The 23,550-nt window shown below is 37.3% G+C and overlaps 2 protein-coding genes across 2 annotated transcripts; one reads left to right on the top strand and one right to left on the bottom strand.

Annotated features, from left to right (window-relative positions):
- Positions 1 to 12,657: 12,657 nt before the first annotated feature.
- LOC123685276 lies at positions 12,658 to 15,948 on the bottom strand. The gene has a single exon (XM_045624931.1). It carries the CDS (start codon positions 15,946 to 15,948, stop codon positions 12,658 to 12,660), a length of 3,291 nt encoding a protein of 1,096 aa, XP_045480887.1.
- Positions 15,949 to 17,627: 1,679 nt separating this feature from the next.
- Positions 17,628 to 20,879, top strand: LOC123685275. Its single transcript, XM_045624929.1, has one exon. It carries the CDS (start codon positions 17,628 to 17,630, stop codon positions 20,877 to 20,879), a length of 3,252 nt encoding a protein of 1,083 aa, XP_045480885.1.
- The last annotated feature ends 2,671 nt before the right edge of the window (positions 20,880 to 23,550 follow it).

The following is a 23,550-nucleotide window of genomic DNA, read 5'->3' as shown; positions in this document are numbered from 1 at the left end:
TGACGTTCTAAGCTATTCTGAAAAATTGATGGACACTCTGTATATGAACGTTTTAGGAAAAGAAGCAATAGTGTTATGTTATGAATAATATTGACGTGTCTCCATTCTAACACATCGACCTCAATTAGGTGACATCTCGAAGAAAGGCCGATATGCAGGGCGACACTTCAAGCGTTGGCAGGTATAACCCAATTCGCCCAGACGAAGATAACTTTTAACGCATTCATATCAGTTTTTCAACTCAACACTTGGTCGTCTGGCCGACCCTTCAGTCATGATTGTATACAGGACCTACGGCTCACGGCGATAGCGACTTGACTTGATACATACTCGGTCGGCCGAAGAAATTTGGGACTTCCCTAAGCATTTTGTTTGCGCGGGAATGTTATCACAGTTTTTTAATGTTGTGACATAATTTAATTATTGAATAATATGAATAATATTATCAAATCTCTGATGTTTCAGTGGAATCCACTGGGACCAATGTACAATAATGTATAAAATTAATGGTTAATTATAACATATCAGGTTCACTGAATAATGTATTCGTACCGTTTAAAGATATCGAGTGATTATCGGACCATAATTTTTAATAGTAGGTAACACTTATTTTCATACAACATTTTCATTCATCACATGAATAAGAAAGCAATTAGAAATTACTGACATGAGATCTATCTCGTAAGAAATATTTCTGTGTTATCGAGAAAATATGATAATATGAAAACTCGGCTCTGAAAATCTCATTCTTGAGGGAATTTGCATAAGTAAGTTCGAGCTTGATAACTCAAGCTCGAACTAGAAATATAGAGACAATTTCAATTGTACACTGGGTCGAGTGGAGTCGATGCGGGTTATTTGGAATTTTGGGATACATCGGCCAGCCGATCAAGAGGGTGGGGACAATCTAGAATCGAATCGCTTATTTGAATTACGCGATAAATCTCGAGAACAATACAACTTGGAAACAAATAAAAGCGTTTGTTTTCAACGCATATCGAAACAAATGATGTATGTTTGCCTGTATTTGTGTATGGTTATGACTTTTTCGAAAATCAAGTTATTATTCCTCTTTTTTGAATTTCTTTCAATCTGAAATGATTTGTAAATTATATTCTTCATACATTTGTTGTTGAGAATATTTCCCTCATTTATCTCCTGAACATTTCCTAAACTGAATTTGTAATGAAGAAACTGAGCAACATATTATGAAAACATGTTATAACTCAAATATGAAAAATCATAAAGAGATTGTTTAGTTCAAGAAACCAATACGGAGAATGCATCTGAATTTTTGAAAAAATAATTAAAGAAAAAAAAATGACATTTCAGAGGAGGTTTAATTGAAATACTGCATTTTAAATGAAAAAATGAAACGGAAATTGATGGAATTTAGAATGAGAATTGAGTTAAAAATACATAGCATGTGATGTCCATGAACCAAATTCGAGAAAAAATTGGGAAAAGCACTGACGGTCATTTTTATCCATGAACCAATTGCATCTCTGGTTGTTTGTCAGCTCAAAATTTTGGACGAAGCTTAGAATTGCTATTATTATGTACACGAAAATACTTGGTCCGATATTTCGTCACTAACATATGACGATTTTTTATATTTAACTTCATTTTTTATCATTCTGATGGTGATGCTATGCACACCAAATTTGGCACGAAGCTTGAAATGATTTGCTTTGTACCTATACATACAAAATTACAATTTGGTGGATCTTTTGCCACTGAAGCATCGAGATTTTCTTTTTCTATAGTTTCCTATTTTTTTCAAATTTTCTATGGTTCTGGATATGATATCCATGAGAAATTCTGAAGGAAGCTTGAAAAGGTTAATTTTCATCCTCGCGCAAGTTTTCTAAACGATTCACTCCTAATCAACGAAATATGAGTCGTTTATTTTTCAATATTCTTAAAAATTTTATATTTCTGGTTATGTTATCAGATCTTAATTTTGCACGGAGTTTGGAACTGCTTTTTTTTTTCACATACGTGCCAAAATCCACGAATAGCCAATAGCATCATCTTACCTCATTGACATATGTCAGGATTTTATTTCTCGATATTCCTTTCGCATTTTCTCTGGTTCTAGATGAGGAACCTGAACTAAACTTCGCGAGAAGCTTAAGATGGCTATTCTTCATTCACACGCAAATATTCAAGTCGATCGAATCTGTAATCTATATTTTTTCGATATTCTTCCTTATATTTTTCTGGCTCTGGTTGAACAAGGAACAAGAAATTGTGCAAGGCGTTAGGAATTATCAGTGTTCATCTGAACTAAATGCAAAATTTCATCGAAATGAAACCTGCAGTTTTGAATTATTGATAACATAACATTTCGAAAAGCAATATTTCCGGAACCTCTGATCAGATTTAGCCCGTTAACGGACTAGACTGAGATTTTTGCCATCTGAATCTACCCTGAAAATTTTGAGTATCTAGTTCGAAAAAATCGTAAACACGGCAACAGGAACACCATTCAATTCGAAGACGAATTCGTCATCAGGAAAAACTAAATTTTGAGATCCTTTTGAAAAAAATTCTGAAAAAGAAGAATTTTTAAAATACAGAAATCAATACGAAATGAAGAGCGATCATTCGTAGAAACAACCACTCAAAAACTAATCATTTCAGGAAAAACATTAATGGAATTAATAACGTTGGCATAAATACATATTCCAAGTACACGACATGTTCTGCATCTTGCGAGATCCGACGAATATGCTATTTTGACCCTTATTGATATACAAAGATTTTGATACTCATCTCGCATCTTACGAGATCCGTCAGGGTGGCAACGTCGAACGGATCTCGTTGACTCGCGGTATACCACGTATATAGGGTATATAGGAGAGGATATCGGATTGTTGGTTTATGAGACATGGACCTCGTAGCGTTGAAATTTTACAGGGATCTCGTAATCACATTTTCGAAGTATATATATATATATATAAAAATATATATATATATATATATTTCATATTGTATGAAGACCATGACTTCAACGCTTCATAATAAAACATGGCCGCGGCCGAAGAAGACGTGTCAGATCGCGATCTCGAAGAAATTTCGTCGCAGCCGGAATTATCGGGTCCAAAATTGTTCAAATGCTGCTCAAAGCAAAACAAAGTTTGTGTGTGCAAAAACTGTTTAAAAATTTACCACAATAGTTGCTCTAAAAGAATAAAAAATGCGAACTATGTAAATGATGGCATCATCGAGTGTTGCAGTGCTCAAAACCCGTTGGGACCATCAGAAAACAGTAAAGAAATATCAATCCTCTTAAATAAGGTGAAAGCGGAAAATGACCAACTAAAAATGGAGATTGCATATTTGAAACTACTTAACGAAGAAATGAAAGACAAAAACAAAATCCTGAATTTAAACAACTCATTATTGATGGAGAAATTAGATGAATCCAGAAAAAATCATAATAAAAATGCCGATAAAAAACAGATGACAACAAACGGTGGAAATAATCCTCGGGATTCAAAAGTTATATCCTGCGCAAGAGCAACAACGATTTCGACATCAAATGAAAATGACAGTAGTAAGGAAAACAGAAATGGGACGCAGATGAACTACTCACAAGCAGTACTCGGTAACTACATGTCTGACATATCAAGACAGCCGTCAACCTCAAAATCCAGTAAACAAACGCCAAATCCAATCGAATTTACAAACATAAAACCAAAACCACAATCAAATGGAGCAAATCAAGACAATGAAGGTACATTCAAGGAGGTAAATTATCGACGAAATAGATTAACGTCAACTAACAAGCAACCTAGGAAAAATTTGGGAACAGCTAAATTAAACGAAAATGACAGAAGTGCCGGATTCGCCGGAGTAGAAAGAAGAGTGTGGATGTACCTATACCGTATTAAAAATCATGTGAAGGCAGAAACCATAAAAGAATATATTCAGAAACATGAAGATTTTCATAATTGTAAGATAGATGTACACGAACTAGAAGGAGATCCAAATTACAACAAAAGATTCTTAGTAACAGCACCAATAGATAAAAAAGACTCCCTATATGATACGTCCTTTTGGCCAGAAGGAGTGGGAATCAAGAGATTCGACTTCAGAAGGCACAAAGAATTCTTGAAAAAGAATTTTTTATAGAGTACAATCAGGGGCACAACACCTACCCAAATAGATACTTCTCCATCTTGCACCAAAATGTCCAGTCCCTATCCAACTCAATAAATATAATAGAGGATACAATAAAAGATCTTGAAGTTCTTAACGCACTTTGCTTAACTGAACATTGGAGAGACAAACAACAACTCAGCAATCATGGTATCCAAGACTTCATACTTGCAAGCTCCTTCTGCAGATCCCTAAATAAACATGGAGGTAGTGCAATCTACCTAAGAAGAGGCACAGCTTACCAAGAAAGACAAGATATAGTAAAAATGTCAATAGAAAAGGTTATGGAAATATCATCAGTTGAGATCAGGACCCACTCGGGAAACATAATACTGCTATCCATCTATTCCCCTCCAAATGAAACCAGACTATTCCTCAAGAAAATAGAAGAAGTACTTGATATGATATCCTGGACAAAGAACACAGTTATTATTGCAGGAGACTTTAACATCAACATACTTGATAAGGAAAATAGGAACACAAAGGACTTTCTCGAGCTCCTAAACTCGTATGGCATAATACCAACAATAGAAGTACCGACAAGAACCACATCTACCAGTAGCACATGCATAGACAACATAGCTACAAACCATAAAAACTATACAGCAAAAACAATACGAACAAACATTTCAGACCACGATACAGCTCAAATTTTAACAATAAAACACCAAATAGAGGATACTAATAAATATAAATACAAAAGAATTATGACACCGCATAGCATACAGGAGCTGAAAGAAAGATTGGAACAAGTAGATTGGGAAATTTTGAAGGATATCCCAGAGCAGGAGGTAGATCAACAATGGGCAACCTTTTCGAATATATTTAAACTCGAGATGGATTTTTCATGTCCCATGAAGAAATCAGTACTGAAGACCACCAAAAAATCAAAGCCTAAGAGCGAAAAACTAAGGAACTGTAAATCAAGACTGGACATACTACATACCTGCAAAATATACAACCCAGCATTTCAAGAACCGTACAAAGAAGCAAAAAGAGAATATGATCTTATTATCCAAGAGGAAAAACGCCAGAACTATAGAAAACAAATACTTGAATCGGACAACAAAACCAAAGCCCTGTGGAACACAGTTAAGAAAATTAAAGGTAGCACACACCAAAATACCGATATAACAGGAAATCCAAAAGAAATGGCAAATGAGTTCAACAGCTACTTCTCATCCATAACAACCAATAAAACCAACTGCAAAAAAAATTTAGAACCCCACTGTAAGATCCCAGGCGCTACATCTAACCTCAAACTTCGATCAATATCTGAAGAAGAAACCATGAAAATAATAAGTATGTTGAAGAACAAAAATAGCTGTGGCACTGATGGTATCCCAATGAAGCTTGCAAAAGAGTGCACAAGACAGATTGCAGGTCCTCTCACATATCTCATAAACACGTCTATGAAAAATGGCATATTCCCAGAGATTTTCAAGACGGCACTGATTAAGCCGATATACAAAAAAGGGGAATTAAATAAACCAGAGAGCTATAGACCGATAAGTATCCTCCCAACATTTTCGAAAATATTAGAAATGGCCATCTGTATGCAACTAACTTCATACCTGATAGAAGAGGATATCTTGACGTCCTGCCAACATGGATACCTAAAAGGAAAATCAACACAGACTGCAGTATTTGAGTTTATCACTGAGGTTTTGAGTGCTCTGGAGGACTCCCAGATCATGATTACATTAATGCTGGACTTGTCGAAGGCATTTGATAGCCTATCCCATGATCTCATCTTTGATAAACTTCAGTCATATGGTATAAAGGGAACAGAACTAAACTGGTTTAAGTCCTACCTGACAAATCGTAGACACAGAGTGGTAATTTTCCAGAACAACGAGGAAACATTGTCAGATGTAGCACCTACTGAGCTGGGCGTGCCACAGGGAAGTATATTGGGCCCCATACTCTTTATCATCTTCCTTAACGATCTGTCCATGATAACTGACTCTAAACCATATATAAAGATGATAAATTATGCAGATGACACCGATTTGAGTATAAAAGCAGATACTTTTCCAGAAACAGCCAACTTAGTGAAGACAACATTAGCTCAAGCAAGTGAATGGTTCAAAGACAACAACCTACAAATGAATACGGAGAAGACAAAAGCAATCCTTTTCAAGACTACACATGCAGGCTTTCAGACGCCAACAAACATCCAAATGACAAACTCCACTGTACACCTGCAGAAATCTGGACATTTCTTAGGCCTTCACATAGATGAATCCCTCAATTGGAACGAACATATCTCGGAACTACGAACAAATCTGAGCTCTATCTGCTACACATTGGGAGTCCTCAGGAAACATCTTGACTCCACATCTTTGAGAACGATATACCAGGCGGTCTTTGAGTCAAAGATGAGGTATGGGATCTTGTTCTACGGAAGCTCCAGCAACATGACAGCCATATTAAAGATGCAAAAGAGAGCCATTCGGGTGATGTTTGGTATGAGGAGAATTGAATCCTGCAGGGGGATATTTCGGGAAAATGGCCTCCTAACTGCACCTGCAATCCATATCCAGGAGTGCCTACTTTTCGTGTTCAAAAATAGGCATTACTTCAAGGAGAAAACAGCTAGTCAATATGAAACGAGAACGACCACACTAAAATACCCAAAGCACAGGTTAACCCTAACTGAGAAAGGACCAGAGTACAGATGTATACGTTATTACAACAAAATTGCGAACTACATAAGAGAAGAATCATCCCTGAAACATCTAAAGAAACTCGTATACAAGCTCCTGCTGAAGATTGAACCCTACACGATTGAGGAATTCTTGAACTATGCAATCTGAGTGCAAGCCTTCTATGACACTATTTCATGTCGAGTAGGTTCATTCGAGAATGTATTTTCCTTTACATGAAATAAAGCATATTATTATTATTATTATTATTATTATTATGCTACTCTTCCATAGTTGTTTCTCACTTCTGCATAAAACCCCATGCTTAAATATCAACAATTTTTTTATATATATATATATATATATATATATATATATATATATATATATATATATATATATATATATATATATATATATATATTTTTACATGTTTTGTGATTGCCATGTTTTTGACTGTTTTCTATTGCTATTGTAGAGTCCTGAAGAAGGTCCCCATCGGGATCGAAACGTCGACTAAATGAAATAAAGAAGAGTGAAATTATAACACTTATCAATTTTCCCACACCCCTTATCATACTTATAACTATTGTTGTATATTGGGAATTAAAATTGTTGATATATATATATATATATATATATATATATATATATATATATATATATATATATATATAGGGAGGTGTGGTTGGGTATCTAGGCAATTTAGAAAAGATCAACAGTCTATAGTCTATTCATCTATATTTCGAACCAATATGCGGTTCTTCTTCAGGATGCTAAAAAAATTACACAAATTACAAAGTTGTAAAAACAGCAATCTATGCTTACATCTGACTGGACAGTGTTATTTAAGATGATAAGTGCAGCTATAATAGGTCTTCTACTCATAAAATTCAATAAAAATACAATAATCGTAGAAATATCAGAAACGTTGCCGTAATGCATATGTCAATTTTAAAGGTTAAAACTCACAGAACAGGGGAACACAGGAGTTGTTTCCCTGTTCTGTGAGTTTTAACCTATAAAATATAATAGGTCTTCTACTCATAAAATTCAATAAAAATACAATAATCGTAGAAATATCAGAAACATTGCCGTAATGCATATGTCAATTTTAAAGGTTAAAACTCACAGAACAGGGGAACACAGGAGTTGTTTCCCTGTTCTGTGAGTTTTAACCTATAAAATTGACATATGCATTACGGCAACGTTTCTGATATTTCTACGATTATTGTATTTTTATTGAATTTTATGAGTAGAAGACCTATTATAGCTGCACTTATCATCTTAAATAACACTGTCCAGTCAGATGTAAGCATAGATTGCTGTTTTTACAACTTTGTAATTTGTGTAATTTTTTTAGCATCCTGAAGAAGAACCGCATATTGGTTCGAAATATAGATGAATAGACTATAGACTGTTGATCTTTTCTAAATTGCCTAGATACCCAACCACACATATATATATATATATATATATATATATATATATATATATATATATATATATATGTAGGGTTTTTATATCGTTGTCTAGGGGTTTATATAAAAGGCCGCCGGAACTTAACTATGTTTATTTACACAATGTACAATTCAACTTCAATTGAATGTACAGCCACTGAACTTTCGTCTATTGTCTATCGAAGCTATTTTATTCCGTCTAACTGTTAATAGTCTAATTATCGAATTATTCGCGTTGATCCGTCTATATCTAACGTCGAATTATCTTACTCGCTGCGTCTACTATTTTACGTCGAACTCTATGCGTCTATCACGTCGAATTCTTTAACCTTTCCCGTCTCGTCTCTAACGTCGAATCCTAACTATGTCCGTCTACTATCTTACGTCCAATCCTCGTTCGTCTGTATCGTTCTCCAGTCTCCGTCTCAAGTACCTCTTCCCCTTACGTCTTCCTATATCGATAAATCTGCATAGGGCAACCTTTTAGGGTCGATCGTGTAGTTCTCGTTTCGTAAAGTCAGTAGCGTATCATTCAGTTGGGTTGGTTAAGAATTCGGATCCCACACTCGGCCATCCTACAGTGAATCCGACTCGGATTCATACTGTATCCAAGGCTTCATATACTCCGAACAAGTCGATGTCCGAATGGGTCCTTCGTGGTTTCCTATCTTAACTACGTCATATCTATCATTTCTCTTCACTTTGATCACTTCGTATGGTCCTAAAAATGTCTTATGCACTTTTAATCCTGCTCGAAATTCAGTTCTTCTAATCGAAACTAGGTCACCTTCTTTGAAAAATACGGCTTTACTCCTTTTTTCGTTATAATTTTTCCGATTTTTATTTTCGACTTTCATTAAGTGCTGCTTATGAAATTCTTCTCTCAAATTTTCTCTGGCTTCGTCAAACTGTTTCTTCACTTCTCTTTCTATAAGTTCTGCTAACACAATATCTTCCTTTTCTCTCATCTTAATTCTTCGAGCTATTCTCACTCTCTCTAATAATCCATTTTCTTCAAGCGGTTTTTCTTCTTGTTCCTTCTCCGGTTGCGAAAATCTTCGAGTTTCTTGGTATATTGGTTCGTCATCTTTTTGTATTATATTCATCTTAGTATCAGTAAACTCAGTCTTTTTTGGTTTATCATCTCCAATAGTTCGTTTCTCTAACTTTCTGAATTTTTTATCGTCTATGTGCGTCAAATTAATCTCATCGTCTACTATGCTCTCATCAACTCTGATACTCAACAAAAATTTTTCTTCTATTCTATGTACAACTATTTCATCTTCACTTAGGTGTACTTCCGCTTGTTTCAATAAATTATTTCCAACAATAACTTGGAAATCCATAGTCTGTTTAGGTAAAATATAAAACAACATATCAAATTCCTCGCCGTCTATTTCAACCTTTTTCCTGATTGAACCTAATGTTTTAACCCGATTTGATCCTATCCCTCTAACTAAGATATTATCCTTCGAAAGCAAATCGTCTCTAAAATATAATTCGTAAACGTCTTGTCTAATCGCGCTTATGTCACTGCCGGTATCGAATAATGCTAATAATTTAATTTTGTCAAACGTCAATGTTATTGCATTTCGAGGTACTATGTTCATAGTATTTACATTAGTAGAAATATCAGTTTGTTGTGAAATCTTGTCAGGACAGTTCGATGATAAATGACCAAATTTCTTACAACTAAAACATTTCACGCCTTTACTTCTGTCTGGACACTCTTTGGATTTATGACCGTGGGTTCCGCAATTATAACAAAGTTCTTGCTTATCATTCCTATTCTGATAACTGATTTTTTCTCTATATACCTTCTTAAATTCATTTTTTTCCTCATGTCTCATACCGTCTCTTTTGATCTTGAAAGGTTTAATATCTCTTACAGGTTGTTTCTTGGAAATAGTTTCATAGAGTTTCACTTTTTCCTTGAGTTCTTGGAAGTTTCTGGCACCATACAATATAAATTTATTTGATGATTCGTCTTGTATCCCGTCTATGATGTATTGAATGATAACTTCATCTTCTATTTTAGCTCGACTAGCTATTTCCCTCATGATCAATACATATTCTTGAACATTTTCGTCATGTCTTTTCCTTCTAAACATCAAAATTTTATGTATTTGTGCGCTGTTCACCTTGACTTCAAACTCCTGAATCAATCTTCTCTTCAAAATACTCCAAGTTCTAATACCTTTTTGTGACTGTATAAATAGTTTAGCGAGACCTTTCAAAGATTTCTTTGCGAATATTAACTTTTGCAAGTCATTCCATCCCGTCACTTCTGCAATTTCTTCGAAATCCTCGATCCACTTTTCTATTGGATAATCTTCTTTTCCGTCAAATGGCCTAATACTATCTTCTACGTCTCGAAAAGTCAATGAAAAACTCTCTTTTTTCATAATTTTTCGTCTATTGAATTTGTCATGTCTTGAGGAATATTTTTCTACGTCACTGTTTTCATTCTCGTCGTCAGTGTTTTCCGTCTCGTCGTCATTTTCGTCATCTCTCTCCGATTCATCATTTTGTTCAAAGCCATATTCGAATTTTATTAAAAATGAGCATATACGATCGATAATTACGTCATCGGTTCCACTATAATCCAAGCCAAGCATATTGGAAACGGTTATCAGGTCTGGGAGTTTGAGTTGTTTATAAACGTCTTGTACTTTAGTCAAGTGATCGTCTGAGTTTTTGTCCCATCCAAAACCCGAAAATTTACGTAGCGCTCTACGGATCTTTCGCGATTCGCCTTCATCACCGAAACAAATAAAATGTAATGCTTTGACAGCAGATAATGTTGCATTGGATATTTGATTTTCAATAATTGTAATATCGCCCAAAGTTGACATTTTTAATAAAAAATACTCAATCAATATTCAATGAAAAACTGAAAATTCAAATGAACGAAAACCGCCAAATTAAAACAGTAAACTCTAAAATCAATACTAATTCGACTATGCTATCTCAACTTAAAATGATCAAAAATTCGAACTAATAGCGAACGTTAAATGGCTGTATATTCTCACAAAATAAATCAAATCAATAATCACAAATATCAACAATGTTCAAATGCAATTTCAAAATTCAAAAATGTTAAAAAGCAAATATAAAGTCTCTTCTTTGGTCGTCTTCTTCAACAAGCCTCACAAAATGGAAATTGGAAAGATAAACGTCCTACCTTGAAAGTCTGCATACAATTTTACCATTCATCCTCTGATTACTGCGGAAAATTGATCTCGTTTCGGTCCTTTCGTCTACTGGATCGAAACTCTCTCGTCTACACCTCTGGTACTGGCTTCTTCCTTATTCCCAATTGTTGATTAACTCACTGGCAATTCTTCCTCGTCGCAAATTCTGGACACTTCTACGTCGATTTCGATGTCTTCTCCAAATGATTCTTCAAAATTTTTGGTTCTCTTCTTCTATCTCGGACAATGTAGGGGTACTTCTTCTTTTATCCCGGACGATGTTGGGGTTTTCTTCTTTTATCCCGGACGATGTAGGGGTTTTCTTCTCTTATCCCGTCGATGAAAAGGTTTTTCCACTTTTATCCCGGACGATGTACGGGTTCTCTTCTTTTATCCCGGACGATGTAGAGGTTTTTCACTTCTATCCCGGACGAGGTGAGGGTTTCCTTCTTCTTATATCCCGGACGATGTAGGGGTTTTTCACTTCTTCTATCCCGTCGATGAAAAGTTTTTTTTTTTTCACTTTTATCCCGGACGAGCCCCCAAAATGTAGGGTTGTTATATCGTTGTCTAGGGGTTTATATAAAAGGCCGCCGGAACTTAACTATGTTTATTTACACAATGTACAATTCAACTTCAATTGAATGTACAGCCACTGAACTTTCGTCTATTGTCTATCGAAGCTATTTTATTCCGTCTAACTGTTAATAGTCTAATTATCGAATTATTCGCGTTGATCCGTCTATATCTAACGTCGAATTATCTTACTCGCTGCGTCTACTATTTTACGTCGAACTCTATGCGTCTATCACGTCGAATTCTTTAACCTTTCCCGTCTCGTCTCTAACGTCGAATCCTAACTATGTCCGTCTACTATCTTACGTCCAATCCTCGTTCGTCTGTATCGTTCTCCAGTCTCCGTCTCAAGTACCTCTTCCCCTTACGTCTTCCTATATCGATAAATCTGCATAGGGCAACCTTTTAGGGTCGATCGTGTAGTTCTCGTTTCGTAAAGTCAGTAGCGTATCATTCAGTTGGGTTGGTTAAGAATTCGGATCCCACATATATATCATGTTGTCTTCATACAATATGAAATATATATATATATATATTTTTTTTTTTTTTTTTTCACCTCGTAGGGGTTTGGCTGGGCCCGAAGATGTCGGATCAAACCTGATCAAGACAACTTCAGCCATTGACAAGAAATTTTCGGACTATTCTTGTCGTCCACAGGACTACCTCCTTCTGCGCTGTGCTTATGATGTCCTGATCCAATCCCAATAGAGCTGTGTTCTCTCCCAGATGTGTTTCCACCAGGCCGTTCGTCGTGATTATGAGCGGGATAATATACACCTTTCTGAGATCATAAATCTCTTTCTGCTCGAAAGCGAGATCTTCGTATTTCGTAATTTTTTCGGTGTATGCTCTAGAAATGCTATCATCTGCAGGCACAGTGACGTCGATAATATTAGCCCCCTTCTTAACTTTGTCGAAGATAACAATATCCGGTCTGTTGTGTGCAACCGGCCTATCCGTCTCCATCAGGGTGTCCCAGTAGAGCCTGTAATTCTCATTTTCCATGACCGCTTTTGGCACGTATTCGTACGGCTTCCTTGAGGTGAGTATCAATCCAGTTCTTATAGCTATCGCTTGGTGGTAAACCTTAGCCATTGCGTTATGGCGGTCTGTATACTCTTTAGGTGCCAAGATGGAGCAAGAAGACGTGACATGCTGTATTGTTTCAAGACCCTGAGAGCACTTTCGGCATTTATTTGATGGTAAGTATCTTTTTGTTATGTTCTTAATATATGCTCTAGTCGGAACCACCTGGTCTTGGATTGCCACCAGTCTTCCTTCAGTCTCAGGATATAAGTAACCCGCTGTTATATATTCAAGTGATTGTTCCTTGTTGACATTATTATTTTTCAGGGCTTCTGGATACCTGCCATGTAGCGTCATTCCGTGCCACCGTTCAGTCAGCGTTCCGATGGTCGGTGCCTCGGTGGGATTTCTTCGGTCTGATAGATTGAGCGCTGTTATGTTCTCGTCCTCCTGACATATAACCTTGAACAATGGTGAGTTTTTTGTCTGAAAGTACCCTCTCAAATCCTTCACGACATTATTAGGGATGATTTCCAGACTCTGTAACCCTCTACCTCCATCCTTCCTGGGTACATATAGTCTGCTTACCGAGGCATGTGGGTGATGAATCCCGTATTTTGTCAGGAGAACCCTTACCCTTGTATCCATTGATTGGAGCTCTGTGGTCGACCATCTTACAACTCCAAATGAGTAGGCTATGCACGGAACAGCCCAGGTGTTGATGGCAGTAAACATAGATCTTGAGTTCAGTTTGCTTGCCAGGACCTTTCTGAGCCTTCCAAAAAACTTTTCTTTAAAGGTTGCCTTAGATTCGGCAAGATTTATTTCCAGCCCCTGTTGAACTCCCAGGTACTTGTATGTTTCGTCCAACCCCATTCTTCGGATAGATATGCTATCCTGCACCTGCATTTCATCTCCCTCAACCAGTTTTCCTCTCTGTACATGCACCACCGCACACTTACTCAGCCCCATTTCCATCCTTACCGTCTCCGAGAAGGATGCCACAATCTTGAGCATTCTCTTCATCTCCCCCTCACTGGATGCATAAAGCTTCAGATCATCTATGTGAAGCTGATGGTTAATCTTCGTGTTCCTTCGTCTTTCAATTATGTAGCCATATTTGTCATCTCTCAAAAGCTTACTCAAGAAATTCAGCGCCAGACAGAACCATAGCGGACTGAGCTTATCACCTTGAAATATTCCTCTTCTGATTTTTATTTCAGGTGTTGCGGTAGTTTTTCCCTGCGTGGTGACCAGTAATTGCGTACGCCACGATTTCATCAGATGTTCTAGAAGCTTCACTACAGACTCAGATACTCCATAAAGGCGCAAGATTTTCAGCAGCCAAGAGTGTGGCATGGAATCGAAGGCCTTTTTATAATCGATCCATGCCACAGATATATTCCTCAGCTTTTTCCTGGCCTGTTTCGTCACCAGGTGATCAACAATGAGAGCCTCCTTACATCCTCTTATATTTTTCCTGCATCCATTCTGCTCTGGGGCCATTATTCCATAGTTGTCCACATGCCTCCAAATGGTCGTCGTGAGCACACCTGTAAGTATCTTGTATATTGAGGGCAGGCAAGTGATGGGTCGGTAGTTTTTTGGGTCGCTGGTTTTATCTCCCTTTGGTATCATGTGGGTTACACCAAGCGTGAGAGACTCCGGTATCACCGAAGGGTTGTGCAGGGCTTCCTGGAACATTCTAGCCAGATGTTTATGTGTTGATTGGAAGTTCTTCCACCAATAATTGTGCAATCCATCAGAGCCCGGGGCAGACCAATTTCTTGCCCTTCTCAGCACCATACGTATATCTTCCTCCTTTATTTCAAGCTCTTCCATGTCATACGTTTCAGCTTTCCTCTCAGCTTCTTTTATCCAATAGGCCCCGTCGTCATGCGTCTTCGCGTCCCCCCAGATTTCATTCCATTCTCTATACATTTTTTTCAATGATAGCGATTCTTCCCCTGCAGCCTCTACTCCCTCTTCAAGCGACCGAAAAAATTGCTGTGGGTTTTTGTAATACAGTTCGTTGTTCCTATACCTCTTAACTCTCTCGTTATAACGTTTCAAGCGATTGCCTAAAGTTTTAACCTTTTGTTTCAGCCTATCGCAGATTGTCACCAGCTCCTCTCTCAGGTGCCAACTACGACTCCTCACCCGGTACTCCGACGCAACTCTTAGTGTTTTCTTCAGAAGCTTCCTCGATGGACTATCCGCATGCAGGTAAGTGTGAATCACCCCGATCTTCCTTCTGTTCTCATCTATCTTTTTTTCTAGGCGTATTTTCCATGGAGGGGTTTTATCTTTGCGGTGCGTGGGTTGATTGTTTCCTAAATGAATGCCAACCTCCTCGCAGACAGTCACCGCAGCCGCATAGACCATGTCCAGTATCTCTTCAATATTCTTTGAGTTCCGCATACAGGTGTTCAATACGTCATCAATTTTCCGAACAGTCTGAAGCAACCTGACGGAGCCCTTCATCCTTGGCAATTTTGGTCTTTTCTCAGGTCCCATTCCCGAGAACAATTGCAAATTTCTGGAGAAGCGTCGCTCTGTTCCGGTTTGTCTAAAGCTCACTCTAGTCTCCACCTGCGTACCATTTTCAGTTGACCCCATTTCTTCCTGTACCTCCGCTCCAAGTGGTGAAACACTCTGCATTATAGAATCGAGCTCCATCGACGAAAATTTGCCATTCTGGAGAATCCATCTGACTCTATTTGCTAATAAATTGGGATAAGATCGTCTCTCTGGGTAGATTTCATTCCAGGTCTCAGTTGAAATTTGTCGGTAAGTTCGTCCTGTGAGTTCTTGCATCTCCAAAGCAATAAAGTGAACGCGCATTAAAAGAATGTTTTCTTCCTCAGACCATCGCATTCTCCCATCTCGTCTCCCAGAGATAACCGTGGAACTAGCCTGTGCTATATATATATATATATATATATATATATATATATATATATCAACAATTTTAATTCCCAATATACAACAATAGTTATAAGTATGATAAGGGGTGTGGGAAAATTGATAAGTGTTATAATTTCACTCTTCTTTATTTCATTTAGTCGACGTTTCGATCCCGATGGGGACCTTCTTCAGGACTCTACAATAGCAATAGAAAACAGTCAAAAACATGGCAATCACAAAACATGTAAAAATAGTACATACCGAAATACAGAGTTGTAAAGATCTTATTTGAACACAAATCAATAGCTCTCAAGAAAGCAATGAACAAGAACATCAACAAATTTAGCGAAAAAAGATCTGATATTTCGTTAGCACAAGAGTAGAAATCAATTATCATATGTAAATAAGGTAAACAGAATAATCAACAAAATGAGAGGTTGTCAAAAATGTTGTCAACCAGACTTGCCACAGAATACACGCACATGACAAATGAAACATAGAATAGCATTAAATCACACTTGGTCGCAGTAATTCACTCTCACCGAACTCAGAACAAATGCGATTATTGAAAGACTCCATGAACCGAATCCAATCCCCTCTCACAGAAATAGTCCGGAACATAGATTTCACTATTACGTTATCCCGACTGTAGAACTTGTGGAAATATTCATTCCATTTGATCCATCCAATTCACTGCCACCAAACTGGTCATAATGAATCAAATAAGTATAGATGGAGCTAATATTGTTTACATCCCTTCTGTAATTCATAGAACAAGTGTTGCGTTTAATATGGTACATCTCTAAGAAACATCTTTTCTTTCCACTAACTGCACATTCAAGAATTTTGGTGGAATCATAATCCATTGGGTGATCTTTGTCCCGGGTATGGTCTGCTAGGGCACAAATCTTATTTGGATTCTTGATGTCGCTCTTGTGTTGAGCAATCCTTCTCTTCAAAAGCTGAGATGTCTGACCAATATACACCTCACTACATATTGAACATGGAATACAATACACCACACCACTCATATTATCAGCAGTCATCCTATCTTTCACTCGACTGTAGAGTCTGTCAATTTTAAAATAAGATTTCGGAATCAATTTAATTTGTGTGGTCTTTATATATATATATATATATATATATATATATATATATATATATATATATGATGTAGAGAGGACGAGATTTTGGCTTGCGGTACCATCTCGGGAGGCTGCGCCGCTCGGTCCACAGTTGCTCCCATCGGGCTCTACCTCCGGACGGATATATATATATATATATATATATATATATATATATATATATATATATATATATATATATATATATATATATATATATATATATATATATATATATATATATATATATATATATATATATATATATATATATATATATATATATATATATATATATATATATATATATATATATATATATATATCCGTCCGGAGGTAGAGCCCGATGGGAGCAACTGTGGACCGAGCGGCGCAGCCTCCCGAGATGGTACCGCAAGCCAAAATCTCGTCCTCTCTACATCTGAAAGAGCTCTTGGCTTGGTCGAAGCATTTGCGCGGCCCGCCGAGGAGACTCAAAGACGGGATGGAAGAATACGATGGACTGAAGAGGAAAATATCCTGTTGATGCGTGTTCATTTTATAGCAGTAGATTTGGAACAAGTAACGGAAAACTCTTATAGGATTATATTGACCCAGACTTGGAATGACATCAGACCTGACAGGCACTCGTATGCTAATTTGCTGTCCAATAGAGTAAGATGGCTGCTAGAGGAGGAGAAGTTCACACAAATTGAACTTGACGCCATTCGTAACAGTTGTTATCCGAGAGGTGCTGTTCTCGGCTTGTCTGATGACCCACCCGAAACGACCTCAACCAACAGTCAAGAGGAAAGACCGAGAAACAGTAAGTTGGAGGGAAAATTCATCAAAAACCTTCTTATGTACAGTGGAATACCGGCTGAGAATAGACCTAGGATACCTAAGTTGAGAGCTTCAAGGATTGTGATGAGGAAAGTTGACGACCTTGATAAGATATTGGACCAAAAAATCAACCAAGACCACACTATAGAAGAAATCGTGGATTGTGTCTATGCTGCTGCCCTGACAGTGTGCGGTGAGATGGGTGTAGATATCCGGGAGGTGAAAAAAAACAAAAGCAGTGGACCACCACCGTGGAAACATCGTCTGGAAGAAAAGATAAACGAGATGAGAAAAAAGATTGGTATTTTACAAACTTACCTGAACGCTGAGTCACCGTCTTTGAGGATTTTAAAATTAACTCACCGGATAGCCTCGGATGCTGGAGTCAAAGCTGGAAGGGAACATTTCAAGCAGCAGATGATACTCGTTTCCGAAAAGCTGAAACAGAAAATAAAAATATTAGGTAATCGAATAAGACGCTATAACGAAAGGGTGAAAAGGTATAAAAATAACAAATTATACCACCAAAACCAGCAAAAATTTTTCAGGAGCTTGGAGGACGGACCATCTGAAGCAGGAGAACCGCCAAGGGAAGAAGCCATGCATTTTTTCTGGAAGGGAATATGGGAGGTAGAAAAAACGTATGATAGCCAAGCTTCATGGATCAAGGAGGCGGAAAAGGAATCGTCCAGATATTCCAGTGAAAATGTAGAAATCACCGTTGAGGATATAAAATCGGTACTCAGAAGAACTAACAACTGGTCGTCTCCGGGTGTGGATGGAATACAAAATTACTGGTGGAAACATTTCATGGCTACTCACCAACATTTAGCAAAAATCTTCCAGCAAACCTTAAAAGATCCTACGAAAATACCCCATTATTTCACGCAAGGAAATACTATTATGATCCCAAAAGGGGAAACAACCCAAGACCCAGAAAGATATAGGCCAATCACCTGTCTTCCTACGGTGTACAAAATACTTACAGGAGTTTTAACACGACACATTTCGCGACACGTTAGCAAAAATAACATACTAGCTAAGGAACAGGGTGGATGTCGTGGGGACACTCGAGGGTGTAAGGAGCTGCTAATAACAGATTATGTCATCGCTAAACAGGTGAAAAAGAAACAGAGGAGTATATCGGTTGCCTGGGTTGACTACAAAAAGGCCTTCGATTCGGTGCCACACTCCTGGCTGATTAAAATTCTAGAGATATATGGGGTCCCTCAGGCAATTATTGATCTTCTAAAATACCTGATGAAAACTTGGCGCACAAATCTGATTGTCAACACTAAAAACGAGCACTACAAAACAGGAACAATAAATATTAAAAGTGGCATATTTCAAGGAGACACCCTTAGCCCCCTCTGGTTCTGCCTGGCGATGAACCTCCTCAGTCAGCTCATTAACAGACAGAAATATGGATATATTGTGGAAAGATCGCGGAACATCAAAATAAGCCACCAAATGTATATCGATGATCTCAAATTATATGCTGCTAATGAAGAGGAAATGAAAAAACTTCTCAGGATAGTTGCGTCCTTCACGAAGACTATAGGGATGGAAATTGGGATGGATAAGTGCGCGGTGGTTCACGTAAGAAGGGGGCAAATACGGGAAGGCGAAGGGCTGGCAGTCATGGAGGATTTAACAATACCTAGGCTTAGCGCACAAGAACATTATAAATACTTAGGAATACAACAAGCTTTGGACATAAAGATGCCTGAAATGAAGAACATCTTTCGAGAAAAATACTTTACGAGAGTAAAAAAAATACTGCAGTCCAAGCTGAATGCTAAAGCGATGTTTATGTCAATGAACAGGTGGGCTCTTCCGTGTTTGTCGTACTCATTTGGTGTCATCAAGTGGACTGCTGCAGAATTGAAAGAGCTCGATATCAAAACACGAGCACTCTTAACAAGGCACGGAATTCACCACCCACATGCGTCATCTAATCGACTATACATCCGAAGACAGGAAGGAGGGAGAGGTCTGCAGAACATAGAAAAAACATACAACGAAACAATCGTAAGCATGCGAGAATATTTTCATGCACAAAACTCACCTCTTTTGCAGGCTATATGTCGGAGTGATGAGAATTTAAGTGCATTAAATCTCAGCAGCCGCGAGAGGCCGGTTGGTGGTGTAACAGAGGTGCAACTCATTCGGGAGTGGCATGGCAAGGCACTCCATGGGAGGTATCCTGGTAACCTGGAAAAAAATAACATCAATAAAAAGGAATCACTAACTTACCTTAGGGCTGGATACCTATACCCAGAAACGGAGGGCCGACTCATTTCCATCCAGGATCAGGTGGTCCCGACGAGATCCTATATAAAAAACATAACGGGAAGGAACATACCAACTGATAGATGCCGTAGATGCTTGCAGGGGACGGAATCTATACAACACGTCGTGTCCTCATGTTCCCTCTTAGCGCCAACAGACTACACAGAAAGGCATAATGCCATGGCAAGGGTTTTTCATCGTGCCATTGCTGAAGAAACTGGATTAATAAAAACAGCAAAGAAGGCATATGAGTATACTCCGTGCACAGTTTTGGAAAACGACACATATAAACTTTATTGGGATATGGTCATAACAACGGACAAACCAATACCGCATAATAGACCGGATATAGTGCTTTTCGACAAAGGGCGAAGATCTGCCAAAATCATGGATGTCACGGTCCCAGCTGATGATAACATATCAAAAGCATTCACGGAGAAGCTTACGAAGTATCAAGACCTTGCCTTCGAATTGAAGACTACTTACGATCTCAGGTCGGTGGTGATTCTCCCTCTCATAATTTCCACCAGTGGGCTGGTTGAGGCACACCTAGAGGAGTACACTCTCATGCTGGGTCTACAAAAAGAGTTGATAAGTACTGCACAGAAACAGGTTATTCTTGCTACCACAAGGATAGTGCGAAAGTTCCTTTCTACCTCCTGAACACCTTGTCCGCTAAGCGGACCGGTGTAGTTGGCGAACCATCCCCATCGTGGTGAAGTTAAAAAAAAAAAAAAAAAAAAAAAAAAAAAATATATATATATATATATATATATATATATATATATATATATATATATATTTTTTTTTTTTTCCAATCACCCTTCCGGGAATTACGAGATACCACCGAACTCTCAGAGCCAAAGTGGAATCAAGAGCTATATATATATATATATATATCTATATATAGATTTGTTTGACCGCTTATACAGACCCGAATCGATATACTCTACCGACTTTTCAGTCCAAAACTGACGTTGTCAGACCCGACTCCGGGTCTGGTAGCGTTTAACCATATATTCTTGATCAGGGACGTTCGGGGATGCCAGGGATAAATTTTCAGCCGGGTGTGAAAAATCGGTGAAACATCATAATATATACAGAAAACTTCAGGGTTCGGCCAGTGCGAGGGCGCTTATATCGAGAGTAACACGCTGTATATAATTGATATATTCGATCGACTACTCCAGACCCTAAATATGACAACGCTGTAGATTGTATATAAACTTAAACCTCACACTCCGCACTGCTTATACAAACCCGGTATATAGGACCGACGTCGATAGAAATCATTTTTTATTTGTTCTTATAGAGCTCGTAAATCGGATATTCCATTTTTCTGAAATATACATCTAAAAACCATACGATTTGAAGCTTATACAAACCCGGTACATTGAATCGACGTCATGAGAATTGGATAGTGATCCTTTCGATTATGAACCTAGCAGTCATACTTGAAGAATTTATTAAAACTAATAGTATTTTTCCATAGGTAGTCGTTGTGATAAATGCTTTCTTTTAGAAAACTTGGAATTCTGCTTAAGGGAACAGAGATACATGAAAAATTTTATGAGTGGTACAAATTTTCTTATTAACTTGAATGAAACGCATACGTGAACGTAAGAGGTTCTTTCATATACAATTTTTTTAAATCTGTCCCAAACGTAAAAATCCGAAGTTGATGGAGCTGTACTTCCCACTGGGCACGAAACAGGTTCTGTCATATGTATCCTTCGATAAGGAAGCAATTCGTTCAAAAATATACCAACGTTGAGCCTAGAGTATGCGGAACACTCATTCTATTGAAAAATGATTTCACGCCTATCAATCAACGAAACTTCCAGAAAAGAAGTTTCATATCTGTTTCCGAAAATTCTTCATAATTTTCCTGCCTATGATTGCACGAAACTAGTGAATGCGGAACTTCCTCTTGAGAAAAAAAGAAGTAAATTCGCCAGATTCGAAAATATTTCTGGCAAATCAAAAGTTGCATGCCAAACATACTATTCAACCTCAAAGCGAAATAATTATCGAATTGGGATCAACGTGGAAAATGAAGACGAAAAATGAACTAAGGTAGAAAATCTTTTAAGAATCAAAAGAACTTCAAATTGAGGGTTATCAATAAATATGACTCAAACGACCGCAAATGAGTCATACCAACTTATTCTCCACGGTTCAAGTCTTATTTGGAATCATCCTGTATAGAACTTGAGTTATTGTGTAGTGCAGCATGTTTTTCTGCTTGTTACAGGAGAGCTGCATGCGATCATTTTTCTCCAAAGACTTTGATCTTCGGATTTTGAAAAAAAAAATTATCAAGCAATTGAATTCGAATATTTGATGAGTAATTGTCGTTCGAAATCGATTCTGTCGGGCGCAGACATGATGAGTATAGAATCAAGTTTAATGATTTATGACTACCTATGATATAACTTTATTTTATATTGTTTTGTATAAACAATGAAAATATTATATAAATGAACCGAATGAAAACCATGCTTCACAATCAAAACTATGTTGGAAATGATGGCCAATCATAAAAAGAACGGTTTGAATTCAATCAATTAGGAGTGTTAAGGAAGAATACAATAGATTGGTATAGTGTTATGAGGAGATATTGAACGTTTTCTGTGAAATTCATAGGAATATCGATACTGAAAAGGATGAATCAAAATAAAATCATTGATATAAATGTTATATCGATAACTGGAATGATCTAATTCTTAGTTACAACTAGTTGAAAAAAATAAATATTCTTAGAATTTGTCTCAGAACTGAAATCATCTGGCAAAATAAGAATGTGTGAGTGAAATAGATATTGTGAGCGGGTACTTGATTGAAAAATTCATTGAAAATATAATTATAATAAAAACTGAAAATATCACATAATTGCAAGTCTGCAAATAAGGTTTAAAAATAACAAAACAAAAATAAAATGAATACTTTTCAGTCTCAAACAAATATTTTCAATTACACTCTATTTTTGCTAGTATTCTTTATATACCAGGATTTTAATTCGAACTTGGGCATCATTCTGGAAACTTGGCGAATGCATGGAAATGAATTCCATACATTCATGTTTTCTGGGAGGATTCTTATTCTTTACATGATTCTTGAAGTGTATTAGTACTAATTGCTTCTCCTCTCCTGACCTTATATGGCGTTTTACTTCTTTGAGTGACCACGTCAGTTGATGAGCCTTGAAATATAAGTATCAAATATAAGATTTCTGGGCTTTTCACGGCCATTATCTGAAACAGAACCTATATAAAACATTTAATATTCCTGCATATTGAGAAGGTGTACACTGTGTTTGTGAGGTGCGAATCAA

The sequence above is a fragment of the Harmonia axyridis genome, chromosome 7 (genome assembly GCF_914767665.1).
Source record: "Harmonia axyridis chromosome 7, icHarAxyr1.1, whole genome shotgun sequence".
Lineage (NCBI taxonomy): Eukaryota > Metazoa > Arthropoda > Insecta > Coleoptera > Coccinellidae > Harmonia > Harmonia axyridis.
This window is presented reverse-complemented; position numbering and strand designations above follow the sequence as displayed.